Raw genomic sequence first — 24,198 nt, 5'->3', positions numbered from 1 at the left:
TGTCAACTGATCTATGGCCCTCTGGGTGTTTTCAATCCATCTGGAAGACACATCATAAAAACAATAATAGTAGGCCAGCGTGGTATGTAAGTGCCGTAAAACATCCCACAATGGTATTTGTGCTGCTGATAAATATTGACAGTAGGCTTAACCCCCGGCAGTACTGCTTTCACAACTCACAACCTGCTTATGCCTGTTCTCATAGATTGCTATAGATGTTCTCACGCACACGGTTAATCTTCTTCAGCACATTGTAACCTTAAACTACCCAAACACTGAACAGTAAGGCTAAAATGACAACATCTTGTTCAACCCTGATTGATGGTAAATACATCAATGTAATTACACTTGTATGCAATTGGCAGTAGGCCTAAATGTGTTTCCTACATAATGATCAGCATGCCCTCACAGTATGAGGAAAGCTTATACACTGAACTCCAGCTTCGTAGAAAGCAGAAGCAACACCTATGGATGACTGTGGTAGGTGACATGATAATAGCCTGATGTCTGCAGCAATTACACTAAACTCAGAGATTAAGGTGCCCTGGCAGTACACTCGGCCAGGGCTAAGGTCACACACGGCTCTTGTCCTCTGGAGACACTCAGCCATGCAACTCAAGGCAAGGAGGCGATAACAGAGCATTCTGACATCTCTAAAAGTGTCTGTAGCCATGTGGGCTTTCCTGCAGCAGAAATAGGGCACTCCATGATATGTACATCAACGTTCAATGATTATTATTATTTTGAATTATTATTTTGAAAATGAAAAAAACAACCTTAGTGGTTTTAGTATGTGTTTTTAATAAGCACGATTCTCTCCAAGCTTTCAATCTACTTTTTTGACAGATCAAATGTGTGACTAAAGAGGTTTTAATATGTGTTTTTAACAAGCACGATTCCCTCAAAGCTTTCAATCTGCTTTTTTGACACATTGAATGTTTGACGAGTAAGCAATCTTCACAAAATCTTCATGCCCCAACTGTGTCTCTAGAGTTGGGGCATGCCTCTGATCCAAAGTCACTCCCAGGGAGGGGGGAGAGAGAGAGAGGGTGAGACAGAGATTGGAACAGATAGATGTGATGTCACTGGTCACGCCCAGGACTCACCAGGTGTCCATCACGAGGTGATGACCACACATGACTTCAACCAGGCAGATAAGAACAATCTTATTACAACTTCATTCGAAGGTTTGGTTACAATTACAATTTGTGATTAGAATTTGTAAACAGAATATTATTGAAACTGTTTGTTTCCATTTTCCCTTTAAAAGCATTCAACGTACAGAGAGCCAGGGGTGCAGTGATTGAGAATGCTATGTGCATGGCAATACAAGCACAGTCCTATCTGCTCTGCAATTAATATGCGTGGATCCCAGATAATACACAATACACACATCTTATAAAAAACATGATTACTATTAATTGAAAAGGCCGATTTGTATGCGAAAAATGATTGATTAATTTGTATGCGAAAGTTTGTATGCAAAAAATGATTGATTAACTTGCATTTTATGTTTTTTTTTGTGAGAATCTAGTGGGTAGATTAGAAGAAAAGTAAAAATACAAAAAAAGTCAAACTAGTACTGCCGTTGAGGACATTTTAACTATCACTGATGTCAAATCAAATTACAGAAGTGTACACAGGTTATTGAATGTAAAATACACAGCAACTTCTATTTTCTTGTATTTGGAAAATAAAGTAAAAATAATTGTCATATTTACACTGTCCAAAATTTATTTGAAATATATAAATCTGGTATAACAGCTTTTGAAAAATCGTACCAAGCATTGAACCACATTTCACCAATTGTCAACAGCACATTGTGAATATTGATGTATACTAATTTTGAGATGCAGTAAAAATACATTTTAAAGTGACATATTTAAAGGTAATAATCTCATGAGAAATGCATTCAACGATAGTCTAATAACACACAGAAGGCATATGCAACAACATCAAACAAAAGACAAAAACAACAAAACAAGTGTAGCCTAAAGTTACCGCACTTCAAACAGGACTTCCACTTCAAAACTGGGCATTCACACAACTGACTCAAACAATAAAATCCTTTCAAAAGCAACAACACAAAGACAACACCAAAACAGACAACACTGAACATCAAAGGCATAAAGCTCAAAACAACATCTACAATTAACTCATAATCATGTTTAAGGCTTCTGAGTGAAAACATGCACACAGGCTAGTAATATAAACAGAAAACTTAGCTCACCTCACTCATTTCCGTCCGTTTATAAAAAAGCTTCTGAAAAACTTATTCTAAAATACGGCTACATAAAATCTGGGGCGACGCGCCTCTGATTGTCTTCAATACAGGGTTTGAACAGTAAAAGTGTAAAAAAGAAAGGCTCAGTTAAAAATGCATCATCACCATCATCCATCATCATCTCTCAGTCAGGTGTACAAAACAAGCTTAGACCTAAACTCCTGATATACATTGAAAACCAATACAATTGTGTTCCTTCACCTGGCTACAACAATGTACACAACCTATCATGCAGAGGCTAACACCGGTGTTGCTTACAGCAAACTAAACACAAATGTACTTGGGTATTTTGATTCATGACCAGTACAAGTTTCCAACTCATGCAGGAACTAGTTTAGGAATATTCTGAATGATTTCTGTCGTCAGGTAAAAATACAAAATAAAGCATGCAGATTGCTACAATAGTTTAGAGTACCATGGCTATACAGAGTAAAAATGCATTCATGTTGATTTGAAGCAATGCACACAAAACCCTGTACTTCCAAATGTACACCATACGTCTGTTCTTCAACAATCGCTTAGAAAAACATGTATTCATTACATTGAACCGCTACAACTGGTGAGAAGAATATGTATTCATTTAACATCGCTGATAGCTGATAGCTTTAAGCTGAAAATAAACAGTGTTAAAACATCAGTGTGCGGTGCCAAGAATACATCATTACAGCCTTTTTACGGTTGTAGCATGCCTTTGCTTGTAGTTCGCTGTCTTGTTGTTGCAGTGTTGTATTTCTCAGCGTCCTTCACTTGATCCAACTTCCGTCATATAATAATACTCCTTGAGCCCTGAGGTGCCTCTTTAACAATCTACTATTTAATAGGAGTCTTTTGGGACTAAAAAATATAATATGTATTATATGTGCATTTCGATTTGTATTACAAATCTAAATATAACTATATTTTACCTTCCCTCCAACCCACTTCATCTTCTTTCTTTTAAAAAAGAAATAAATACTCCTATATCCAATTATACCTTCTTTTTCCCCTCCCTCCCGCCCTCCCTCCATCAGTTGTTGTTCTGCAGGTGGCTCTCCGCGAGGATGTCTTCGTCTTCCGAGCTGAGGTTCACCGAGCTCAGAGCCAAAGTCCGTGAATGTTGAACCTTGCGCCTTCACGGACCAAAAGAAAGATACGGTAGTTTAGACCCAATTCTTCTAGTTATTGCTTGAGGTTTTTGTTTGCATTTCATGAAAATAAAGGAGGTTACTATAAGGTCCACAGTTACACATACAGGTAGATAACCCAGCTAGGGATTGAAGTTAGTGCAGGGCACCATCTGGTGGAAATTACATGTATTGATCTTTACATTAAATATGAATGGATCATACAGCTCAACTTAGCTCAGTTGAATTGAGCACATAGTCAACTCACTATTTAGAACAAGCGATCCAATATATGTAGATGTGTGCAAGGTGCTCTGAAACGGTGTCATGCTGTGAGTGTGATATCAAACATTCAATATCTAATATCTATATCTAAAGATGCTGCAGGTAAGATTTGAAGAGCTATAGCGTGAGTTTATTTAGTTAGAAATGCCATAGCCATCCATCCACTATTTGTGAGGGAAATTCTCTATGACAAGATTTGTTTAGAGTTGACTAAGCCTGCGTATGGGCCGATTTAGGGAATTCCATAATTCTGACAAATAAGGGACCCTCTTCCCTGACTGGTTGGGGGAATCAATCATGGATGTGTAAAATACAATCGTTCTCAATAGCTGAGAAATGTTGGGGAGGGGGAGAGCAAAATCTTGCTCTTCTATTTCTTCTTCTTCTTGGCTGTCTCTTTATAACTCCTGCATCTTACCTACAGAAGCCTTACAGTTCTCTATAAAATCACTTGTCCTTGCCCTTGATTCTGGCAAGAACAAAGGGTTCTGGCTTCATATCTTTTTATAAATGGGCCACCGATCTCACCGAGCGAGTACGCTGGCATGCCTTGCTTGGCAACTATTTTGTGGTCTTGAGGAACTATATTGCTTGCAGAAAAAAAACAGATAATTGGTTTTCATTAAAATATCGCATTTTATATTACTGTGTGTTCATTTTGTGAAATCCTACCAAGGAATTCTATAGTTACCTCTATCTCAGGACTCCCCCCGCCCCCCCCCCCCCCCCTCATGTCATGCCTAACTATCCTCCATAGCTGCCCCTCATGGCTTATGGTGCTATCCGTTTGTATGGTACGCCGGTACGTTCGACCTGCTCTAGCGAGAACGTGACCTAATTTCCTGGCTTGCAGCACTTATAGATTTCCTGTTTCTCATTGGCTGGTCATTGTTATTGTTAGCTACATTAGCCTCTTTAGCAAACCAGCTCGAAAACAAACAACACAACTTTACATTGTATTGCACGCACACCAAGGCCGTGCAATGCATAAATTGGTGACCGTAATAAGGTAGCAATGTAATCAAGCGTGTAAAAGTATTTAAAATCGACATTAAAATGACCAACGTGATACAAATACAAGGAAAATAAATCTCTTTACGAGCGCAGCCATTTTTGCTGTTGAGCCTCGCTGAACTACTTTCAGAACAGCGAGTGGGACAGACCAAAAAGGGGCGCGTTCCTCCATGAAAAGAAAACTAGGCGATGGACACCTTACGACTAGGACGTACCAGCGTACCATTCAAATGGATAGCACCATTAGGGCTGAACCAAGGTGTGGTTTCTTTGGTCTTACTTGAGCTCCGCCTCCAGCGCCGTCACCTTGGCCTGCAGGGCCTCCCTCTGCTCCTGCTGCTCCTCCAGCTCCCGCAGGCCCTTCCTCCTCACGCCCTCCAGACGCTCCACCTCGCACTCGCTCTCATCCACCTGCCGCTTCAACGCCTTCACGCGCAGGGACAGCTGCCCCGGGGGGAGGGAGCGAGGGAGGGGGAGAGGGAGAGAGAGAGAGAGAGAGAGGTCAGAGGGCAACAAGAGAAAGTTCCAGAATAAGTGAGAGTCTTAAGGTTAGGAGCACAGTGTGTCAGGAGGTCAACCGTCTGGCCGGCATGTATGTGTGGATTGCAGCCGGGGCTGGAGATCAAGTTCTGCACGTCTGTCTTTTCTATTTCGGCTGAATCCGACCAGAGAGAACGGGCCTTTTATACACTACTCATCTGCCTAAAAAAGGTAAACGTATATGAAGAATATAGATTTAGCTTTCCATGACGGTTTGTTTTACCTGATCTTTCTGCTCCGCGGACTGGTTCCTCTCCTGGTCCAGAGTGGCGTTCAGATCCTTCAGCCTCCTCTCCATCCGTCTCTGGGAGGCCATGATGGTGACCTTCTCCCTGCACACATCCGCACACCACACATGAGCACGGCCACGTACACAACCCCATGCTCCACAAGAACCAATGCTACCGATCGTAACAGGCCAGCTGTAGAGCCTTTTTGAGTATTTACTATTTAGTCATTTAGCACACAATAATTTCCAAAGTGAGTCACAGTGACATATGATTAAGATACTTGCTCAAGGGAGTTAAACTGTGGACAATGGGGATCGTACCCAGTACCTAAATGCTGGGAGTCTAATATCGTAAACAATGTACTATACTGCCACCCGTATTTTGGCATTCTTTACATATCTTGCCTAATCTCGCCTAATCTTTTTTTTAGATTGCAATTGATTTAAATGCATGTTTTCTGTTGTGTATTTGAGGTGAAAAGATATTTGTCCAGGCGTTGGGGGTTGAACCCGGGACCCAGTTCCTCTGGGAGTGTGATACCCTACCTCTCTTCACTGAGCAGCGTCTCCTCCAGCTCCTGGACCTTCTTCTCCAGCACAGTGATGCCAGCAGAGGGCCGCGACGGGGTCTCCATGTCCGCCACACGGGACTTCAACTCCTTCAGCTGGAGGGAGAAGAAACCCGGTAGGTAGAACATCAGTATGACCACGGGCCGGACGAGCCCCTGTGGTATTGATTGGTTGGTTGGGTTACAGTCAAATACAACTTGACTGCCATTAATCAAAGACTGGTTCCCTGCTTGTGTGAGCAATGCATGGTGTACTTTTAATATTCAGCTCAATTCAAATATTTTGAATTTCATTTGAATAAAAATAAATTCTCCTCAGAACTCCCTTTGCTTGGTCCAAGGTGGCGGTGAGTTCAGACATGTGATGCGCCATGGAAATAATACCAGGCAACCAACGCGTTTAAGAAAAGCAGTCTAAAATGTCCAGTGCAAGGGTCTACGTGCGGTTTGTAAACAAAGATGTCAGCGGGAGCCGCACCTGTCTCTCCATGGAGCTCTTGTCCATCTCCAGGTCGTGTCGGGCCGAGCGCTCCTGCATCAGCTCAGAGCGGAGCTGTTCCACCTGATGGGGAGAGGGAGGAGAGGGTAGGGGAGAGAGGGAAGAGAGGGGAGAGAGGGGAGGGATGTCATGGTATCAACTGAAACCGGAGTACAGGGGCTGTAAAAATAGGTCATAGTGCTATTGTTTGACTCGTGACACGGTAGCCCTACTTCCTGCTTGCTTTGCATGCCTCTCCACGTGACCATGGGTGTGTGTGTGTGTGTGTGTGTGTGTGTGTGTAACTACGTGTGAGTGTGTGTGTGAGTGTGTGTGTCTGTGTACCTGTTCTCTGCTACGGGCGATTCGGTCATTGAGAAGCTCCACATTGCCCTTCTCTTCGTCCAGCTCAATCCCCAGTGACTTCAGTTTATCCTGAAACACACACACACACACACACACACACACACACACACACACACACACACACACACACACACACACACACACACACACACACACACACACACACACACACACACACACACACACACACACACACTTACTGTATATGAACGGTTCAGAGATGTCTACTTATGTTCTCCCTCAACTTTAAAAGACACAAAGCAAAGTAGTTAGCAAAGAGCACAGTGAGTGAGCGTGAGAAAGGGAGACCACGATAACAAAGGTTGTTGCTGTTTGTTGACAGAAGGGCAGCCCATGGAAAACAATGAAATGCTAACATTGACAGAGGGAGCTTAGCTAACTAACTCGGATAAGATAAGGGGTACTCCGGGTATTTCTGATGTTGAACTCCGACCTTTCTGGACACCAGAGACCCGGAACACAGCTGCGAGGTGCCAGCCACCCATCATGTCCCGCATATACCCCATGCTGCCCTAACCCCATTTGCGTGTGCGTGTGTGCGTGTGTGCGTGTGTGTGTGTGTGTGTGTGTGTGTGTGTGTGTGTGTGTGTGTGTGTGTGTGTGTGTGTCTGACTGACCTCCAGGCTGCGGATCTCCCGGGAGCGGTCTGTGTAGGTGCTCCTCTCCGCCTCCAGCTCCTCCTCCATGTGTTTGAGGCGGCCGGTGAGCAGGTCCCTCTCCAGCTGGGCCCCGTCCCGCTCCTCGCCGGCCGCCAGCAGGTCCTTCTTCAGGCGGGAGATCTACGCCACAGCAAGAACAAAACGCTGCATAAATAACGTTTCCCCAATTTGCAGTTTATATTTGGGATTTATTGAAGTGAAGTTCTGCTATGAAGTGTGTGTGTGTGTCTCTATATATATATGTGTGTGTGTGTGTGTGTGTGTGTGTGTGTGTGTGTGTGTGTGTGTGTGTGTGTGTGTGTGTGTGTGTGTGTGTGTGTGTGTGTGTGTGTGTGTGTGTGTGTGTGTGTGTGTGTGTGTCTTTGTTTGAGGGATAGATATCTTTGCTGGCAATGTCCAAATGGCCCAGATGGGTTTAAATTATCTGTAAAAGACTAAAATAAATATATGTGCTTTTGCAACTGCAAGGACAAGCTGGCTATGATTAGCACCATTCTTCACAGTGGAAGGCAATCGCATGCAAACTGCTGATGTCGCCAAAGTCTAGGTTTCGTTTTAAGACCAAGTTTTATTTTCTGCCAAATTTGAAAAGTACCATTTTATCTTATCTTAACCTTGATAACAAGACATTAGGGTTTTAATTTGTTTTAAATAGCATATAAGCATTTGAGTCCCAGATAACTGTATTACTACCCCTTCCTACCGAACATCATCATCCTTATTGTCAGCGCCCTTCTCATTATCAACATCATCATCACCCCCATCACATTATCCTCATCCTCCTGCTCCTCATCACGATTATCATTACCATCATCCTCACTATCCTCATCACCATTCGCATCATCACCATTACCATTATCATCATCACTGCATCATGACCCCCCCCCCCCCCCCCCCCACTCCGCCCTCACCTCATCCTGATGAGCCTTGAGGCCGGTCTGGCTCCTCTGCAGCTCTGCCAGCCGGTCTTTGCTGTTGCGCTGGGCCTCCAGCAGCTCCTTCCTGGAGCGGTCCCGGTACTCCTCCAGCTGGGTCTGCAGGCCCATCACAGACTGCCGGGAGTCGCCCATCATCGACTCCATCTGGAGCGCCGGCGGCGGAGCACGGTCGAGAGAGGAGGAGGAGCGGGAGGTAAAGAGTGGGCGAGGGAGAAATATAATATAATATAATAGAATATAAGATAATATAGATGTCCCAGTCAACGCCTGCGCATTGCACCACACTAGTAGTTCAGTCTAGACTGAGAAGCATTAGGCGGTCCGTTCGTATATCCAGCATTGACGAGACCTTTCGGACAATTCTATTTTTCTTCAAAAATGTGTCATCAAAAATCTAAAGCTTACAGAATCCCTCAATCTCCTGCAGCCCCCAAAGAGAGAGAGAGAGAGACACACACACACACCTCCTTGTTGATCTTGTCCAGGGCGCGGTCCAGCAGCCTCTTCTGCTCCTCCAGCTCGTTCTTCCCCCGCCGCAGCGCCTCCCTCTCCTGGTCCCGCTCGTCCAGACGCCGGCCCAGCTCCTCCTTCTCCTTGCCCAGCCGGGCCACGCCCCGCCTGGCCTCCTCCAGCTGGGTCTTCAGGGCGCGGTTCTCGTCCTCCAGGACCTCCACGGCCTCCTCCGCCCCGGGGCTCAGGGGCAGGGCGGACGAGCGCCTGGTCTGCGGGGCCGGGGAGAGAGAGAGACGCTGGAGGTTCAGTCGCTGAACTAGATTCAACAGCATCAACCTCGGTGATGAGGGAGTTTTCGCTGCCCTCTGCGATGCAGAAGTAGCGGAAGCAAAATGGGGCCAAACGGATGGCTTTCACCTACACTGAGAATACTGACATGGGTTTGAATCATGAAAATAAGAGACACAGCATACTGGGTTCCGGTTGGACTTGGTGATGCAGTCATATTCTGATGACAACATTTTCATGACGTTAATCATCTCGTAAAGCATTGAGTTTTTTGTCAGACTAATAAGAGCATTGAAGTTTTTCAATGACACCAAAGGTGCTGAAGGTAAGATTCAGGAGCTATCATTAGAGTGTCATTTGTTAAAAATGGCATAGCCATCATAAGTGTTTATATAATATATATGCACTTATATAATAACAGCATTATTAGTGATTAAAATGTGCTGTGAAAATATCTGTTTTGATTTGACTGAGCCTGCTTCTGTAAACAGCCAGTTTGGATTTTAGACCACTCCCGTGTCATCTCTGAGCCATCATGGAATATTTCCCTGGTTGGTTCTGGTTCCATCTTGGCTGTCAATCACAGGGGCGGGATATGCAACACGACTCAATGGTGGCAAAAGGAAGGGAGGGAGGGAGCAGAGATATTTATTTACATATTTAGACTCTCTTTTTGCTCCCCTGAGCAAAAAGACAGCACAGCAACAGTCTCTCCTAATCCACTGAAACCAATAGGATTGTCCACGTGAGGCCGCCTACACAACGCATTCAAATACTGTACATCCTCTCCGTGAAATACATTTCCTTTTCACATACATTCAGTCTGTGTGTTTGCCTTTAACTCACAGCGCATATCCGAACATGAATATGGTGCGCTGCCTTGCCTCAAGGTTGGAGTCAATGGACTGGTGAATGTTTGATGTACGTAGGACGGCCTTTCTTTGTGTTTTGCATACAGTACACACACAGAGACACAGAAACACAGTGTTTACGGGTGGTACCATGCGAGACAGCCGCTCTCGGAGTCTGGCGTTGGTTTCCTGGAGCTCCTGGACCGACTCCTGTTCCAGCGCGGGTCTCGCTGAAGACCCCGCTAGCGACTGACAGAATCAGGGTGGGAGAAAAGGCAGGAGGGATGAGATCGATGAGAGTCAATCAAAACCAGTGCAATGTAATGTAAGGCGACAACCGCCCTTCCATCAAAAATCACATGGGTTGAAGAGGACGAAAAAAACAATCAAATAGTGACCGATCTCCTAGATCAGGTGGTGTTCTTTGTGCACACAGTGCCATACCTCTTTTGCCTTCTCCAGTTCAGCCTTGTCGCTCTGTGATTGGTCCCTCAGCCTGCTAATCTCAGACCTCAGCCCGGCCTCCGTCTCCTCGCCAGCCGTCCTCAGGGCTCGGAGCTCCGCGCACTTTTGCTCAAACTCTGCCTTTTGTTTGTCCAACTCCGCACGAGCCCGCTTCAGGTCGTCACGGCAACGCTGAGCGGCCTTTGGGTAGGTAATCAAAGATGAATAAAGTGTGGGAGGACGGGACTATGCTTAAGCACACAACAAAGCTTGTTATATGGGCCATGTGCGTGCGCGTGTGTGTGTGTGTGTGTGTGTGTGTGTGTGTGTGTGTGTGTGTGTGTGTGTGTGTGTGTGTGTGTGTGTGTGTGTGTGTGTGTGTGTGTGTGTGTGTGTGTAAACCAGGCAATTTTACAGACACAGTGAGAAAGAGAGACAGTGATACAGAAGAGAAAGAGAGAAAGAGAGAGAGAGAGAGAGAGAGAGAGAGGATGGACTAATCTTCAGACAGGGAAAATCAGAGCTGCACTAATACATGGACGAATAGAGACGTGAAATTACAATATAAATAGCCGATGAATATGTATGACCGGCTGCAATGAAAACGAGCGTTACCAAAAAAAATAAAAAATACCATTGGCAAATTTTGAAAAACATGAAAGGGAAGCCATACAACTGAGGGGAGGAGATAAGCCCCTCGCATTCAAGCCAACCTGACAACCCATAATCTCTGCGCAAGGGCACGACGCGCGCCAGGGATTCTTACCTCAAAATGCTCATCATCCACACCGGGCGTCTGCTTCTTCAGGGAGGACACAGAGTCCTGAAGCTCCCTCAACTCCACCTGGAGCTCCTCTCTCCCCAGGCCACACCGCTGCAGCCTGAGGTGTGGAGGGAAGGCGTGTTGTGAGATGAAGGAGATATAGCCACAAGAGATAGCCCTGCGCCCACAAACACACTCACAAGGCGAGACACTCTGGAAACACTGGTTTCAAACGTCATGATTTCACTATTTTGGGGGGGGGGGGATTTTGGATGAGTAGAATTTGCAGCACAATTGATTGGTAGTGTTGTTATTGCTACATCACCGTTGGATTTTTTATTTGTTTATATCAAATTCAGAACGATCAGTCAATTTGGTGTTATTGAATCAATAGCACGTTGATTGAGAGGAAAATAAACAACCAAAAAGTAAAGTAAAATCGATTCAACAAAATCGATGAACAAAATCCATAAACAATTGATCAGAATCATTTAACACACACACACACACACACACACACACACACACACACACACACACACACACACACACACACACACACACACACACACACACACACACACACACACACACACACACACACACGATTAATTGAAAGTGATTGTATTTCGATAAGCCAAAGGGTTTTTCGTCACATCACAACTAAACTCAACTCAAACCACACATATTGTATTCTCTCTCACATTTGACCGTTGTCCTTCCTTTGAGTCCTGAGGGTCAAAGGTTAAGTCAAGATATTACAACAGCAAGAACCCACTTAACTAAATTATGCTGAAACAAAAATGTATCATATCATAAGGTAGAGACCGATTTCATGTTGACAGATTTGAAGGCTACCAGATGAGCTCAACTATTGTTTGTATTCTTTCAGCCTTCAAAATCCCAATATTTGGGATGCCCTCAAAAAGCATGTGAAACATGTAGGCACGTTTCACATACCGTCCTAGCATCGCTGCTGGGCTAACGCCTTGACACAGCGGCAGAATGCTCGACGTAGTGTCGCTCACAGCCAGCGGGGGACTCACTCTTGCTGGGTGGCCTCCAGCTGGGTCTTCCACGCGTTCCCCTGGTCCCTGCAGCTGTCCAGCTCGTCCCCCAGCGACACCATGGACGCGTTCACCCGCTGCCTCTCCTCCTCGATGTCTTCCTGGGACTGACGCGCGCACAGACACATTATGAGGGGGACGAGTGGTTTAGAATTGAGGTAATGTTACATTAACATTACATTAAGTACATTAAGTGGGTAAAATGAATACGCTTCAGTGAACAACAGTACTCGTAGCCTTTCCTCACTGGGTTGAGTAGAGAAAATGAATAACCTAATAGAAGGACTAACAATTTTGGGTTGAATATAATTTAATATTATAATATTAAGCTAAATCATTATTATAATTATATAATGCTGACACCAGTGGAGTCCTACCAGCTACCAGCTGATTCCCAGATACGTGGTCCTGTTGTGTTTTTCCTAAATCTGCCCGTGCAGCACTTGTACTTGCTCTAATATCAATCATTTTTCTCTTGGATTGTCCTCAACCTCACCTGGAAGTCGCTTTGGATCCAAGTGTTCTATATATATTAAATATGTATATTCAGAACTCCCCACTTCCACAGTAGCGGGTCTGAGACCCCTAGCCTACAGTATGCTGCTGCTGCTGCAGTAGCAACAGCAGCAGGCCCCACGCATATCTAACATCAATCACGGATGATTTTAATGTATGTGATGCTGAGCCGACTGTTTAACGTCACATACACTCAGCGCTAACACAAGAGGACTTATGGGTAAAGATGAAGCTTCTAAGGTTCTGGTTGTAATATAGTGTCCAAGCTAGGGCTCTCTATTCCCTTTTAGCCATAGGGGCACTTTACGCAGGTCATGCTGGGTTGTGGCGCTCATTTTACAGGTTTTAGTTTTCAGGTGGGAACCAGACTGAGTGAGAGGTGGAACTTCCAGGTTCAAAAACATGTAGCCCTGTTTGGAGTCAACAACCTGGGTCATGTGAATCAGCACCAGCAACTCATTAATTAGTGAGATTGGCTTGCCCCCGTGGAGGAGCAACAGAACCAGCAGGGGAGCTTTTACTTTGTCAACCACAAGGTGCTCACAGGGCACTGTTCACACAGCCTCAGTCTGCACCACAACCAGATACACATCTTCATCAATAAAGGATGACGTGCACATTTCTGAAAAGCCGAAAGTGAATACACAATGGAATGAAACATTATGACTCAATCAAAAAAGGGGAGGGGAGGCTGTGAGAATTTGTTTTTACTACCACAGACACAAAATAAATATCAAAATAGTACTCCTTTCTTTGAATCTGTATTGTATATTCTGATACGGCTGCCTCCTATCCTCGAGCTATGCAATCCAAAAATAGACTACCTGTGGCACCTGCGACACTTTATTAAAAAACCCTGTTGCACACCAGCTACCGCCACCAGAATATCTCCACATAGCAACCGGTTTCCATCCTGAGTATTCTCCTGTACATCTTAATCCCGTCTTTGCATATGTGAATATTCTACGGGCTATCAGTGTTTAAACACTGCAGTTTCGGCCTCAGAGTCACTCTTGCACACATTTCAGGTTGGCATTTTTTTTTTGACACGACATAGGACTACGCAACCGTGAAGAAGTGAGAGGCATTTGGGCAGGACTTAAAAAAGATGCAGACAAGACCATAAAAATAACCATAGTTAACTCCAGCCTCCTCCTCTGACTCGTTCCATCTGTTGAGTTTGCAACTTGACTTTCAAGTATAACCAGGTCGCTGTGTGGATGGTTAAGAGAGTTAAACAATACCGTATGTTATAGTGTTCTTAGTCTATTTTACGAAATGTACGTATTCTAGTCTTCACAAAATGAGACTGAGTGAATAACTGAATAACTGAATGTGGTGTATATGGAGGAATAGGGATAGTCAACGCCCATGTCTTTATGTTCTACGATTCAGGTTCTGGGGTAGGTTGCCAGGGTGATACTAAGCTCAGTGTGCATCTTCACTGAGCTAATCAGTGTCTTGTAGGCGGGACATAAACAAATAGAATAGCTCATGAAGAAGAAACTTTTAGCACCTTTGGTGATGGGCCGATATTCCAGTCGTACACGTTGTCATCTTGAATTTGATATGCGGTATTGTTGTTTTATCTGGGATGGCCCAGGACTGAACAAAGACACGACCAGAGACAACATATTCCGTCTCATCTGGTGTCGTCTCCTGAGCTTGTTGACACTGCAGCAACAGAAGCTGTGAGCCTCTGTTCCTCCTACATTGGTTTACTACTACAGAGTCTCCTTTTACTAGGACTTACACTTCACTCATTTTAATAGATGCTCTCATGCAACTTCTGTTGAATTCAGATACCATTAAAAGAGCAGGTAGAGGATAAACAGTCACTCTGTATACATGTCATTGTGGAGCAAGTACGGGTATAAACAGTAAATCTGTATAAATGTAATTATGGAGCTAGTCGGGGGATAAACAGTGACTTTGTATACATGTCATTGAGACGCAAGTAGGGGCGATAAACACAGACTTTGTAAACATGTCATTGAGGAGAAAGTAGGGGGATAAACACAGACTTAAGGGGGAGCAGTTAAGGGGGATTAGGGCCTCTTGCCCTTGGATGCTTACAGGTCTGGCTGTGTACACTGGGGACAAAGCCCAGTACCTTTTATGAGACATGGGAGTTGACCCCCCCCCCCCGCCCCTAGCCTAGCCTCCTAGCCAGTCTGTGCTCTCTCCTACCTGCGAGACCTCCTCCATGGTTCTCCTCAGGACCTCCATGTCCTGGCCGTACTGCTCCCGCAGGGCCTCCACCTCCTCGTCGTGGGCCTCCACCTCCTCCTTCAGCGCCCCCTTCAGGGCCGTCAGCTCCCGCTCCCGCTGGTGCAGCGTCTCCTCCTGGCGCTGCCGCAGCATGGCCGCCTCCGCCAGCTCGGCCTGCAGCGTCGCCACGTCCTGGGGAGAGCGAGAGAGGGCGGGAGAGAGGGCGGGAGAGAGGGCGGGAGAGAGGGCGGGAGAGGGATGAGAGAGAGAGGGAGAGATTTTAGGGGGTACTTTTTACCTTATGAAAAGGCGCGGCGGGGTTGAAGGTTGAAGAGTTATCATGTGAGTGCTCTTTGTTAGAAATGCCACAGCCAATCCGTCAGCTATTAGTGTGCGAAATGCGCTGTGAGAATATCTGCTCCTGCTTTTCCAAACTAGATTCTCGACCACCGCCTGGTGTGTTTCTGACCAAACAGGCCGTCTCTTCCTTGATTTATTCTGGCGCTCCATCTTACCTGTCAATCATAGATACGTGAATGCAACAATGGAGTAGGAGTAAACGTAGGAGGGAGGGAGCAGAGAAAGAGAGTGTGTTTTTCATACTCCCTATTTACAATTCTTCAATCTAACCTAAGGCAGCTTTGTTTAATTAAAAACGGTCCCCTCCCAATTAGTGACACGAGCACACTTAGTTTTGTGTGAAATGATTGCAGAGGTGTTGGAGATACATTTACGTCAGGAGTGTGTGACTATGGAAATTATGTTGGACATAATGTAGAAACGATTTGTGTGTATGGTTTCAACTGAGGTTTCTGTTTGAATACTGGGGTTGCATTGAATTGTATGTATGTATGTATGTATGTATGTATGTATGTGTGTATGTGTGTATGTGTGTGTGTGTGTGTGTGTGTGTGTGTGTGGTGTGTGGTGTGTGTGCCCGTTAACAAAGCAATGTCAGTCCTTTCTTGGGTCAGTCTGTCAAGATGCATTGCGCAGATTTTTGCATAAGTGCATGCATGTGTCTTTATGTACGTGCCTGCGTGTGCATGCATACATCTGCATCTACTGTGTGCGTGTGCACATGTGTTTGCGTTTGCGCGCGCCCGTCATTACCGTCTGCAGTGAGTCGCTGTAAGGGGAGCCTTCTGAAATCCTCCTCAGCTCTTCCTGCAGCTCAGCCAGTTGGTCTTCCTGCTGACGCAGGGTGGATTCTGAAGCCTCCCTGGCCATCCGCCCCTCTGCTAGTCTGCACGGCGGGAGACACATCGCACGCCAGCATCAGCACATGTCAGGGCCGCGCCCCGTTATCGAGTGGATGAGTGCAGTTACTTGATTGTGGTGGGGGGGGGGTATGCGAGTGATCCGTGGACGGCGCGGGATTTATAGATTTGGCTTAATCTACGTCAGGCACGCACGCACACATACAGACGAGCATGCAAGCGCACAGATGTATGAAAGATGTATATCTGCTCACTCGTCATGGGCTTCCCTCAGCTCCGCCTTGTGTCGGCTGAGCTGCTCCCGGAGCTCCTTGGCATCGTTCAGATGCTCGTCACGGTCCTGGTTTGGATTTCCCATTGATCCTCGTAACTAGAAACACACACACACACACACACACACACACACACACACACACACACACAAACAAACAAGCAGACACGTGCGTGCACATGCACACATGCACACACACACACGCACACACACACACACACACACACACACACACACACAAAGTGGGACCGAGAGGGAGAGCGCAGAAGAAAGTTACATCGGGAAGAATCTGCCACAAACTACGCCGTCAACCACAGCAGACGGAGCTTCTGAATCTTAAGGATTATATATATATCACTGTATATATAACCCAACTTTGTTCTTATACGCCAAAAGCTACTCCTACGTCTCCAAAAGTTTCTGAAAGTGACAAAAAAGTTCTTTATGGGCCCTGTCAGCATGCTCTGCCGTCAACAACTCTTTATAGACGGGTTTACTGTACAACTGAGCTGCCGGGCTGGTGCCCCCACTATGCTTTTAATACTTAGCCTCCCTATACGTTCCCTGCATAGAAGAACACAAGGGAAGTAACATAAGGAGAAGAGCTGTACAGCCCCTCCTACACACTTCTTGGGAGAGAAAGAGAGAGCGAGCGAGAGTGAGCAAGTGAGAGAGAGAGAGCGAGTGAGCGAGGGACAGAGAGACGGACAGAGAGACAGAGAGACAAACAGAGACACAGAGACACAGACACAGAGGGCCTAAGGGGAGGAGGGTTCACGCTTTCCATTTCATTTCTTATCAGCAGTAGATGGGGAGAAGAGGCTTGCACACATATCTTCTGTTTGATTGGCCCTCACTATAACAGCTGGCTGATAACTCCCCATTGTGGAGCCCGTTTCATGTACTACGCACTCCAGCGAAGAGATAATGAGCAGCAGCTTTTTCTCTAATGCCATCCAATGACACGGAGCCCTGGATCGAGCCCTTGGTGTAAATTGCCTCAGCTTTGTTTTCAAGGTCTCGAGCAGTTGTTAAAAAAGAAAAGATGCCATGAAAACGTTGCCATGATTTAAACTGAGAAGGCCTATCCAATTTGTCTGAGGGTGATGTCAAAATAGACACACCTCGACAAGATCACAAACCTAACAAGTGCAAATTTTTTTTTGGATAAGTAAACCCTGGTTGTAGGAGAACTTTTTCAACAAGCTTCAAATACTGTAAAGGATTTAAGAATTAGACATTAGGCGTTGTCAAACCAAGGTCTGAACTCGCTTGAGCAGAGTCTAAAACCAATTTAAAACTACCACTTTGGACATCAATTTTATCCGGAAGTAGCAGACTTGCAGAGAATTTCCCCAGTTTAACCACCTCTTACATTCAAAGTCTTCTAAATCAGCATAGTCTGAGACCATCTGACTCCTCTGTGTCACACAGCGCTAGCAGTAGCTAACTCTGAATATATCCTTTTAACTCCTTGCTATCTAGGATGTGTTGACATGTTATATCATTATCCCATCACTAAGACCCTGGACTTCACACCAACTAAAGTGTATAGTAGTGTGGTGGTAACAAATAAAGATGCAATTGGTAATATTAGATTCTTCAGATACATATCTTCAGACAGCTACCTAGTCGTTTCACTAGAAGTCTATTATAACTTCTTTCACAAATCCCTTATTGTGTTGTTATTCATTCATGCAAATTATTAGGCAAATTCTGGATAACCAATACGCATGTTGATGTTTTCACTGTTAAAACTTTAATGGACTGCTTTTGTTTGTGAGGGGAGCCACCACTGGGCTACGGCTGTGGCCAAGGTCACCCCCCTCTTCACACACACACACCACTTAAAAGCCACCGAATACACACCGCTAACAAAAGGAAACCGTGGCAACCCGGGGGAAACATATGGCGGCCGCTCAAGCCCGGACCCCTGCTCCCTGAAACTCATCCCGGACAGGCGGCTAGCCCCAGCAGCTGCTACCAGGTTTCAACCTCCGCTCAATTATGGATGAATATCAATGACTGGGCTTTTAACACGCCGGGCACGAGTGTCATCAGCGCCCCTCCCCTCAAGGTGCATGCGTTGCCAAGAGACAAAGCGCGGAGAACGAGACACGAGTCGGTCATTAAGGCTCTCACGAGAGGCGACGCAATAAGGACTCATAAACACTCCCGGCGCTTAATGCGAGGGCACTGTAGACGCCTTGCATTATGGGAGGGTGAGAAATCCCTTGGGTATGGAAATGTAGGCAGATTTACCATCAGGGCGAGGGAGCGACTGATTACGTTTGTGCCTTCTTCTGTTGCTTTTTAAGGGGGAGGAGCGTTTTTATTGGATGTGGCGTCAGAGGAGAACAAGCGACTGATTGCGGTAATCAGCGCCCTTGTTTCACTTGGGTGGCGGATTTTTTGCATTCCCGAAGAGAATCCTTGGAATGGCGTTTCATGTGCTTATGAGACCTGACTTCCTTGAGCAGTGACAACCAAAGATATAAAGCATTTGGTCACAAAAAATGTCACTGAAGATTCCTTTTCTTGGCAGAGCATAAATATAGTCACAGAACATAAATGAAGTGCTGCTGGTTTTGTTGCTTGAAAGTATTTCTTTCCTCACAGTTTCCCTCCAGTGCTGGGATACTATTACAGGCCAGATTAAATATGCACTACGTCATTCTCTTTTCCTCATGACCTATATCCTGGAGACCTGACTTACTTTTATATATACTTGCATAGTATATTGATTATATATGTTTCTAGTTTGATACCTTCAAAGGGTTGGTCTTTGCATAGATGAGGTTGACCTTTCTTTTGATGGACGCGTCACTCGCACTTGACCTGAGAAGCAGAAGTAAAGAAAAAAAGTTTGGGAAAAACGAAAAAAGTAAAAACACCATATTTGTCATCTACCAAGTGTCCTCATCTCACCCGTCTTTGAGGATGTTGTATATGGCTTGCTTGGCCTGTTCGTCCTCATCACTGGACACGTCTAAGCTTCTACTCTGGTGCCTTAATGGAGCCGGCGTTTCCTTTGAAGAGAGGACATGTTATGAGTCTCTGCAGCCCAATTAGCACCAGCAGAAGGGGAATTAGTTCAAAGTGCTGCACTACTATTTTAATACCTACAGGCTTTTTTGGTATGGCTGGATGAGTGGTGTCCTTGGCAACCGAGCTCCGCGACGACTTGAAGCTTGGCCTGGCGGTGACGGCGCCGGCGCTCGTTCCCGGCCCAACGCTCGCCGAGGCGGGGGACGCCGACGTTTTTGAGGGGATTGCTCGAGGCGCGGGGGAGCTGGCGTAGGGGTTGACGGCGGTGAAAGTGGGCGAGGCCGGAAGCGGAAGGGCTGCCTCCGCCTCTTTCCGAGCGTCCAGGCTCCTCGATCGTTTGCGTTCGTCGAACCTCAGCCGCTGCCGCGCCCCCGGTCGGCCCCGGGTCTGGGCGGCGCTCCCGGGCCCACTGCTGTTGAACTTGCTGATCAGCTTGTTGATGGGGGCCAGCGACTCGGTGTCTATGGCCGGAGCCCGCTCCTCCTCAGCCGGCGCCGAAGGGGACGCAGAGGGAGGGGGAGGAAGGCCTTCTGGGAAAGACTCCACGGGGAAGTTCTGCATGATTGTCTTCCCGCTGTGGCGCCCCAGCGATCCGGCTGCAGTGAAGCCGTTCTGCTTGCCCGACCTCCTCCCCACCCCGTTCCGATTCACGGGTTTCAGCCCGGCCTCGTTAAACTCGTCCCCACTATCCCACTCGGGTTTTTTCCCCGCTCCGCCGTCGGCCAGCGGTTTGGGTAGGAGGGGGTCTGCCTTCGGAGCGGCTCCTCTCTCGCCGTCCCCCACCTGGCCCACTGCTTGTCCGTCCCCGGGTGGTCTCTTCAGGGGACTCCCAAAGATCTCCCCCTCTACGTCCTCTGCCGGGGAAACAGAGGAGCTCCGCGTGTTTCCAACGGGGGAGTACGGCTTCGGGAACCCGGGCGGTTTGGAGTCCCTGCCCAGGGAGTTGTACCTGGAGCCTGGCCCAGGGATGGGGCTCGGACTCGGACTCTGAGGCATGGCCTGCGCCTTCAGCTGAACGCCGTACGAGTCCCCCTTCTCGCCGTCCTTGAGGACCAGGTACGGCTGCCCGGAGATCCCCTGGACGCGCACCGCCACCCCGTACTTGTTGGAAGCGGGCGTGGCGGCGGCGGCGGCGGCGCGGCTCTTCTCGGGGATCCCGCCGCCCGTGTCGTGCAGGTCGTTGATGAAGCGGATCTGGACGCCGTAGTCCACCAGCGGCTTCTTGTCTGTGGAGAGCGCGCTCATGTTCACTTCCCTTTGGTTTCTCCACGGCCGACCTGCATAGAAAGAGCAGGGCCATAAGGGTCACAAATTGAAATCAACTGACTCCAATAAAGCGGGTTAGGAGAACAGTGTGCAACAACACATGCAAAGAGGAGTGAAGTGAGACTTCTCTGAGCCCAGTTTTTAGTTTTTATCTGGGCTGTGTAAGGAAACATCAATATCAAAAGGACTAAATGAACAACGACAGAAGATACCTTGAAAACAAACAATCGCAACTGCTTTAGTATGACACGCAGCAGGTCAGGTTAGATCCAAAATAACTCACTAAAGAGTATGGGTTACTGTTGGTACTATTTAAACCCCGATTTTTTCTCTCACAATAGGTATTCATGCCATAGCAGATAAGCCACTGAGACGCTAAGGTTTTTCTTTGTGCGGTTGGGTCCTACTAGGTGTGTGTGTGTGTGTGTGTGTGTGTGTGTGTGTGTGTGTGTGTGTGTGTGTGTGTGTGTGTGTGAAAGTGCAAGAGAGGGAATAAAAAAAGAATCAAAAATTGTGATGTCTCTAGAAACAAAGGGAGTGCATATAGGCATCTCGCTGCAATGTGACAAAATTTTTTGTTTTGTTTTCCCTGTTGGGATTTCAGAGATCATTTACGGATAGTGTAGGGAAAGGTTGCTCGTGGCAGATCAGGACACGGATCAAACTGTTGTTAGCACTAACAACAACCTTTCTCTGACATAGGGGGCCCCATCCAAGATGACTGTTTACTTCCTTGAAAAACACGAAAACAACTGGATCCGTGGGTTTTCTGTGTTCCAAATAAGCCTTTTACGTTATCACAATCCGCAGGGCACTGGAGGCCTGGTCCGGACAGCATCAGCCGAGAGCTTCCCGAGTTGTTATGAGCGAGTCCTGCTTTGAAAAGGAGCACACAGAACCGTGCAAAGGTGGATACTCCTGCTTTTGTCCAGGACCCGTGGAGCATTAAACACTAGGGGCTATGTGAGGAATGCCCCCAGCCTGGCCACCCACTGCCCCCACACCCCCACACCCCTATCCTTGCCTGCCACAAAATGTCCCCGCCGGTCTCCAGACATCAGAAGAGGCTAACTGGGGAGGACAGTGTTTACTTTGAGCTGAGCAAGTATGCACACACAGAGCAACGGGTGCACACGCACACACATCCCTACTGATGCTTTGTCTGCGTGGAACAGTGAATGCCTGCGATCGCGTTTACGCTATATCCCAAAGGAAATAAGTGTAGGACAGCACAGACAAAAAGAACGAAATAAAAACAAAAACATAATGACAAATTAAAATGGGAACCAACTAGTAATGAGTCAAATAGGCCATATGTTTTTGTTATATAGTTAACAATCAACAGAAACCCTTGCAGGAAGTCCATGTTTGCTTTAATTCCTAATCTCAGCCCCACTTTCAATACAAGGCTAAACCGCACCACAACCCTATGGGAACTCACTGTGTGTTTGTCAGGAGGTGCTGAGCGCAGGTGCATTAAACACTAACTAGCTCCAAATTCTGGTTACAGTGTTGAGGACCTCGGCATGTGACACACAATTAAAATCATCAATGTTGCCCACTCACTTATAATCATTCAGCCTGGAATGTCTGGCATTCTTCCTTCAATGCCATCCAGGCTACTGCGTGGTTATGAATGCATTTATGAAGAGGAACACATGAGGGCAAAGCTGTACAACCAGAGGAGTGGGACGGTGAGTCCTATTTACGTAACACATGGGTTGAGGTGTATAGGGCTGTGCTGAGGAGGATGGAAGTTCAGCGTGTCGAAAGCTTGCTCATAAACAATTGATTTAAAACAAAATGTCACTCAATCAGGATCCTCCATCCAAAAGTAAAGAGAAGCCTTACACCTCTTTACACCAGACAAGGGGTCATATCAAACCCCTTGACACACCAGCCTTACGGCTCACTTTAGTCAGCAGTGCGAACCAGGTGGAACGATCCCCAACATCAACACAGGGGGAATTCCAATGGGGGGAAATGCAGCTCAGGTGGCTGAAAGTGCATCGCTTAGGTTAAAGTATTACCTGAGCAAACACAAGCTGCCGGCGCTAGAGCAGCTGTACACTAACCTACTGAAACGGTAGCGGCGGTGGCTTGTGTTTCCCCCGTGATTATTAGCTCACCTAGCCCTCTTGACACAAGGACGGGCCTTGTGGAGGGAGGAAGACAGGAATGCCACCAAACAAGACTGTCGCTATTGTTGCGCTTCCCGTTCGCTCTGTCCTCACCCTTATTTCTCTTCATTATCTTGTCCCCTCTCGTTAGTTATTGTTAACAATCGCTAGCATTGTTGGGGTTTTCAAACGTAATCATTTTCAGGGGGAATGTCACACTTGACAGGTTTCCTGTGAAGGTGGGTTGTGTTTAGGTGAGTATATTAGCTGGGGGGTGTGATTATATGGCTGAATATGATTGGTCGCTTGAAAGAAAATGTATTGGATCTCAATTTGATATATTTAACCAGAATAGATAAATCATAAAACCATAGAAAAATTGTCAATAGATTTATTTATAGTTTTATTTTTTAATTCATCATTAATTGTAGTGACTGAGCCTTGGTCTGGATCATTTGGGGAATACATGCAACCATGACTGGTCTACATATAGGCCTACCCCTCAAGATGAACTGTTTGGATTCAAGACATGTCCTTAAGCATTGTTTTAAATGCTTTTGTTTGTTCGTGTCTGTTTTGTAGAAGGTTGTTTGGGACATAAACAGGTTGATTGCAACCAAGTCGCCTCCAAACCCTGCCCAGGGGGCACATTTTGATATAGCCTATATCACATTTTGTGATATATATATTTTGTAAAACATTTCTTATGAATAAACACGATTCAGAAACTATTAATGGCTGATTGTGCTTTAACGATGTCAAATCGATAGACAGGTAACCATGCCAATAGGATAACGATTAATGCGAAATTGCATTATGAACAGGCCTACGTGGTGCTGATGGGCTAAAACATCAGGAAAGACGCGTTAGTAAACGTGTATTCTGCCTTTAAGCTAACGAAATGTGTTGGTCAGAAAATAAAATAAGACCACATGGAGCAGCGGTGTCTCTGGTGAATAAATTGCGTCACACCCACCTAGCCGGTCAGTCAGTATCGCTGTGCCTCGAAACCAGCCTGTGTACATGAAACCATCCGACCCCAGATCAGCAGAAACGACCGACAGGGATGCCGCACCATTCACCTGTGAAACGTGAAGACGTGTCCGCGTCCTATTTACAGCCTCCACTCATATCCTCTTTACTACTGTCAGATCCAATTATAAGCGCCAGGCTAACACACTGTGTGTGTGAATG

General features: G+C 46.3%; 1 protein-coding gene across 2 annotated transcripts; it reads right to left on the bottom strand.

The window, feature by feature from the left end:
• Positions 1–861: 861 nt before the first annotated feature.
• On the bottom strand, positions 862–24,060 carry cgnb (cingulin b; the record flags this gene model as incomplete). 2 transcript variants are annotated; one of them, XM_084484900.1, is made up of 20 exons in its annotated part: positions 862–3,393; positions 4,967–5,130; positions 5,450–5,558; positions 6,002–6,120; positions 6,503–6,586; positions 6,848–6,937; positions 7,507–7,668; positions 8,460–8,630; positions 8,951–9,208; positions 10,229–10,327; positions 10,523–10,723; positions 11,289–11,403; positions 12,332–12,459; positions 15,059–15,271; positions 16,193–16,325; positions 16,554–16,669; positions 19,339–19,408; positions 19,499–19,599; positions 19,697–20,895; positions 23,981–24,060. In XM_084484900.1, the coding sequence occupies 20 exons, from the start codon at positions 24,027–24,029 to the stop codon at positions 3,291–3,293; spliced, it is 3,684 nt and encodes a 1,227-aa protein (XP_084341026.1). In that variant the 3' UTR covers positions 862–3,290. The 2 variants fall into 2 exon arrangements, with proteins under 2 accessions (XP_084341026.1, XP_084341025.1); XM_084484899.1 differs by lacking the exon at positions 23,981–24,060 and adding an exon at positions 23,014–23,134.
• Positions 24,061–24,198: the final 138 nt, after the last annotated feature.

This window comes from Micromesistius poutassou (genome assembly GCF_964030765.1).
Source record: "Micromesistius poutassou genome assembly, chromosome: 20".
Classification (NCBI taxonomy): Eukaryota; Metazoa; Chordata; class Actinopteri; order Gadiformes; family Gadidae; genus Micromesistius; species Micromesistius poutassou.
This window is presented reverse-complemented; position numbering and strand designations above follow the sequence as displayed.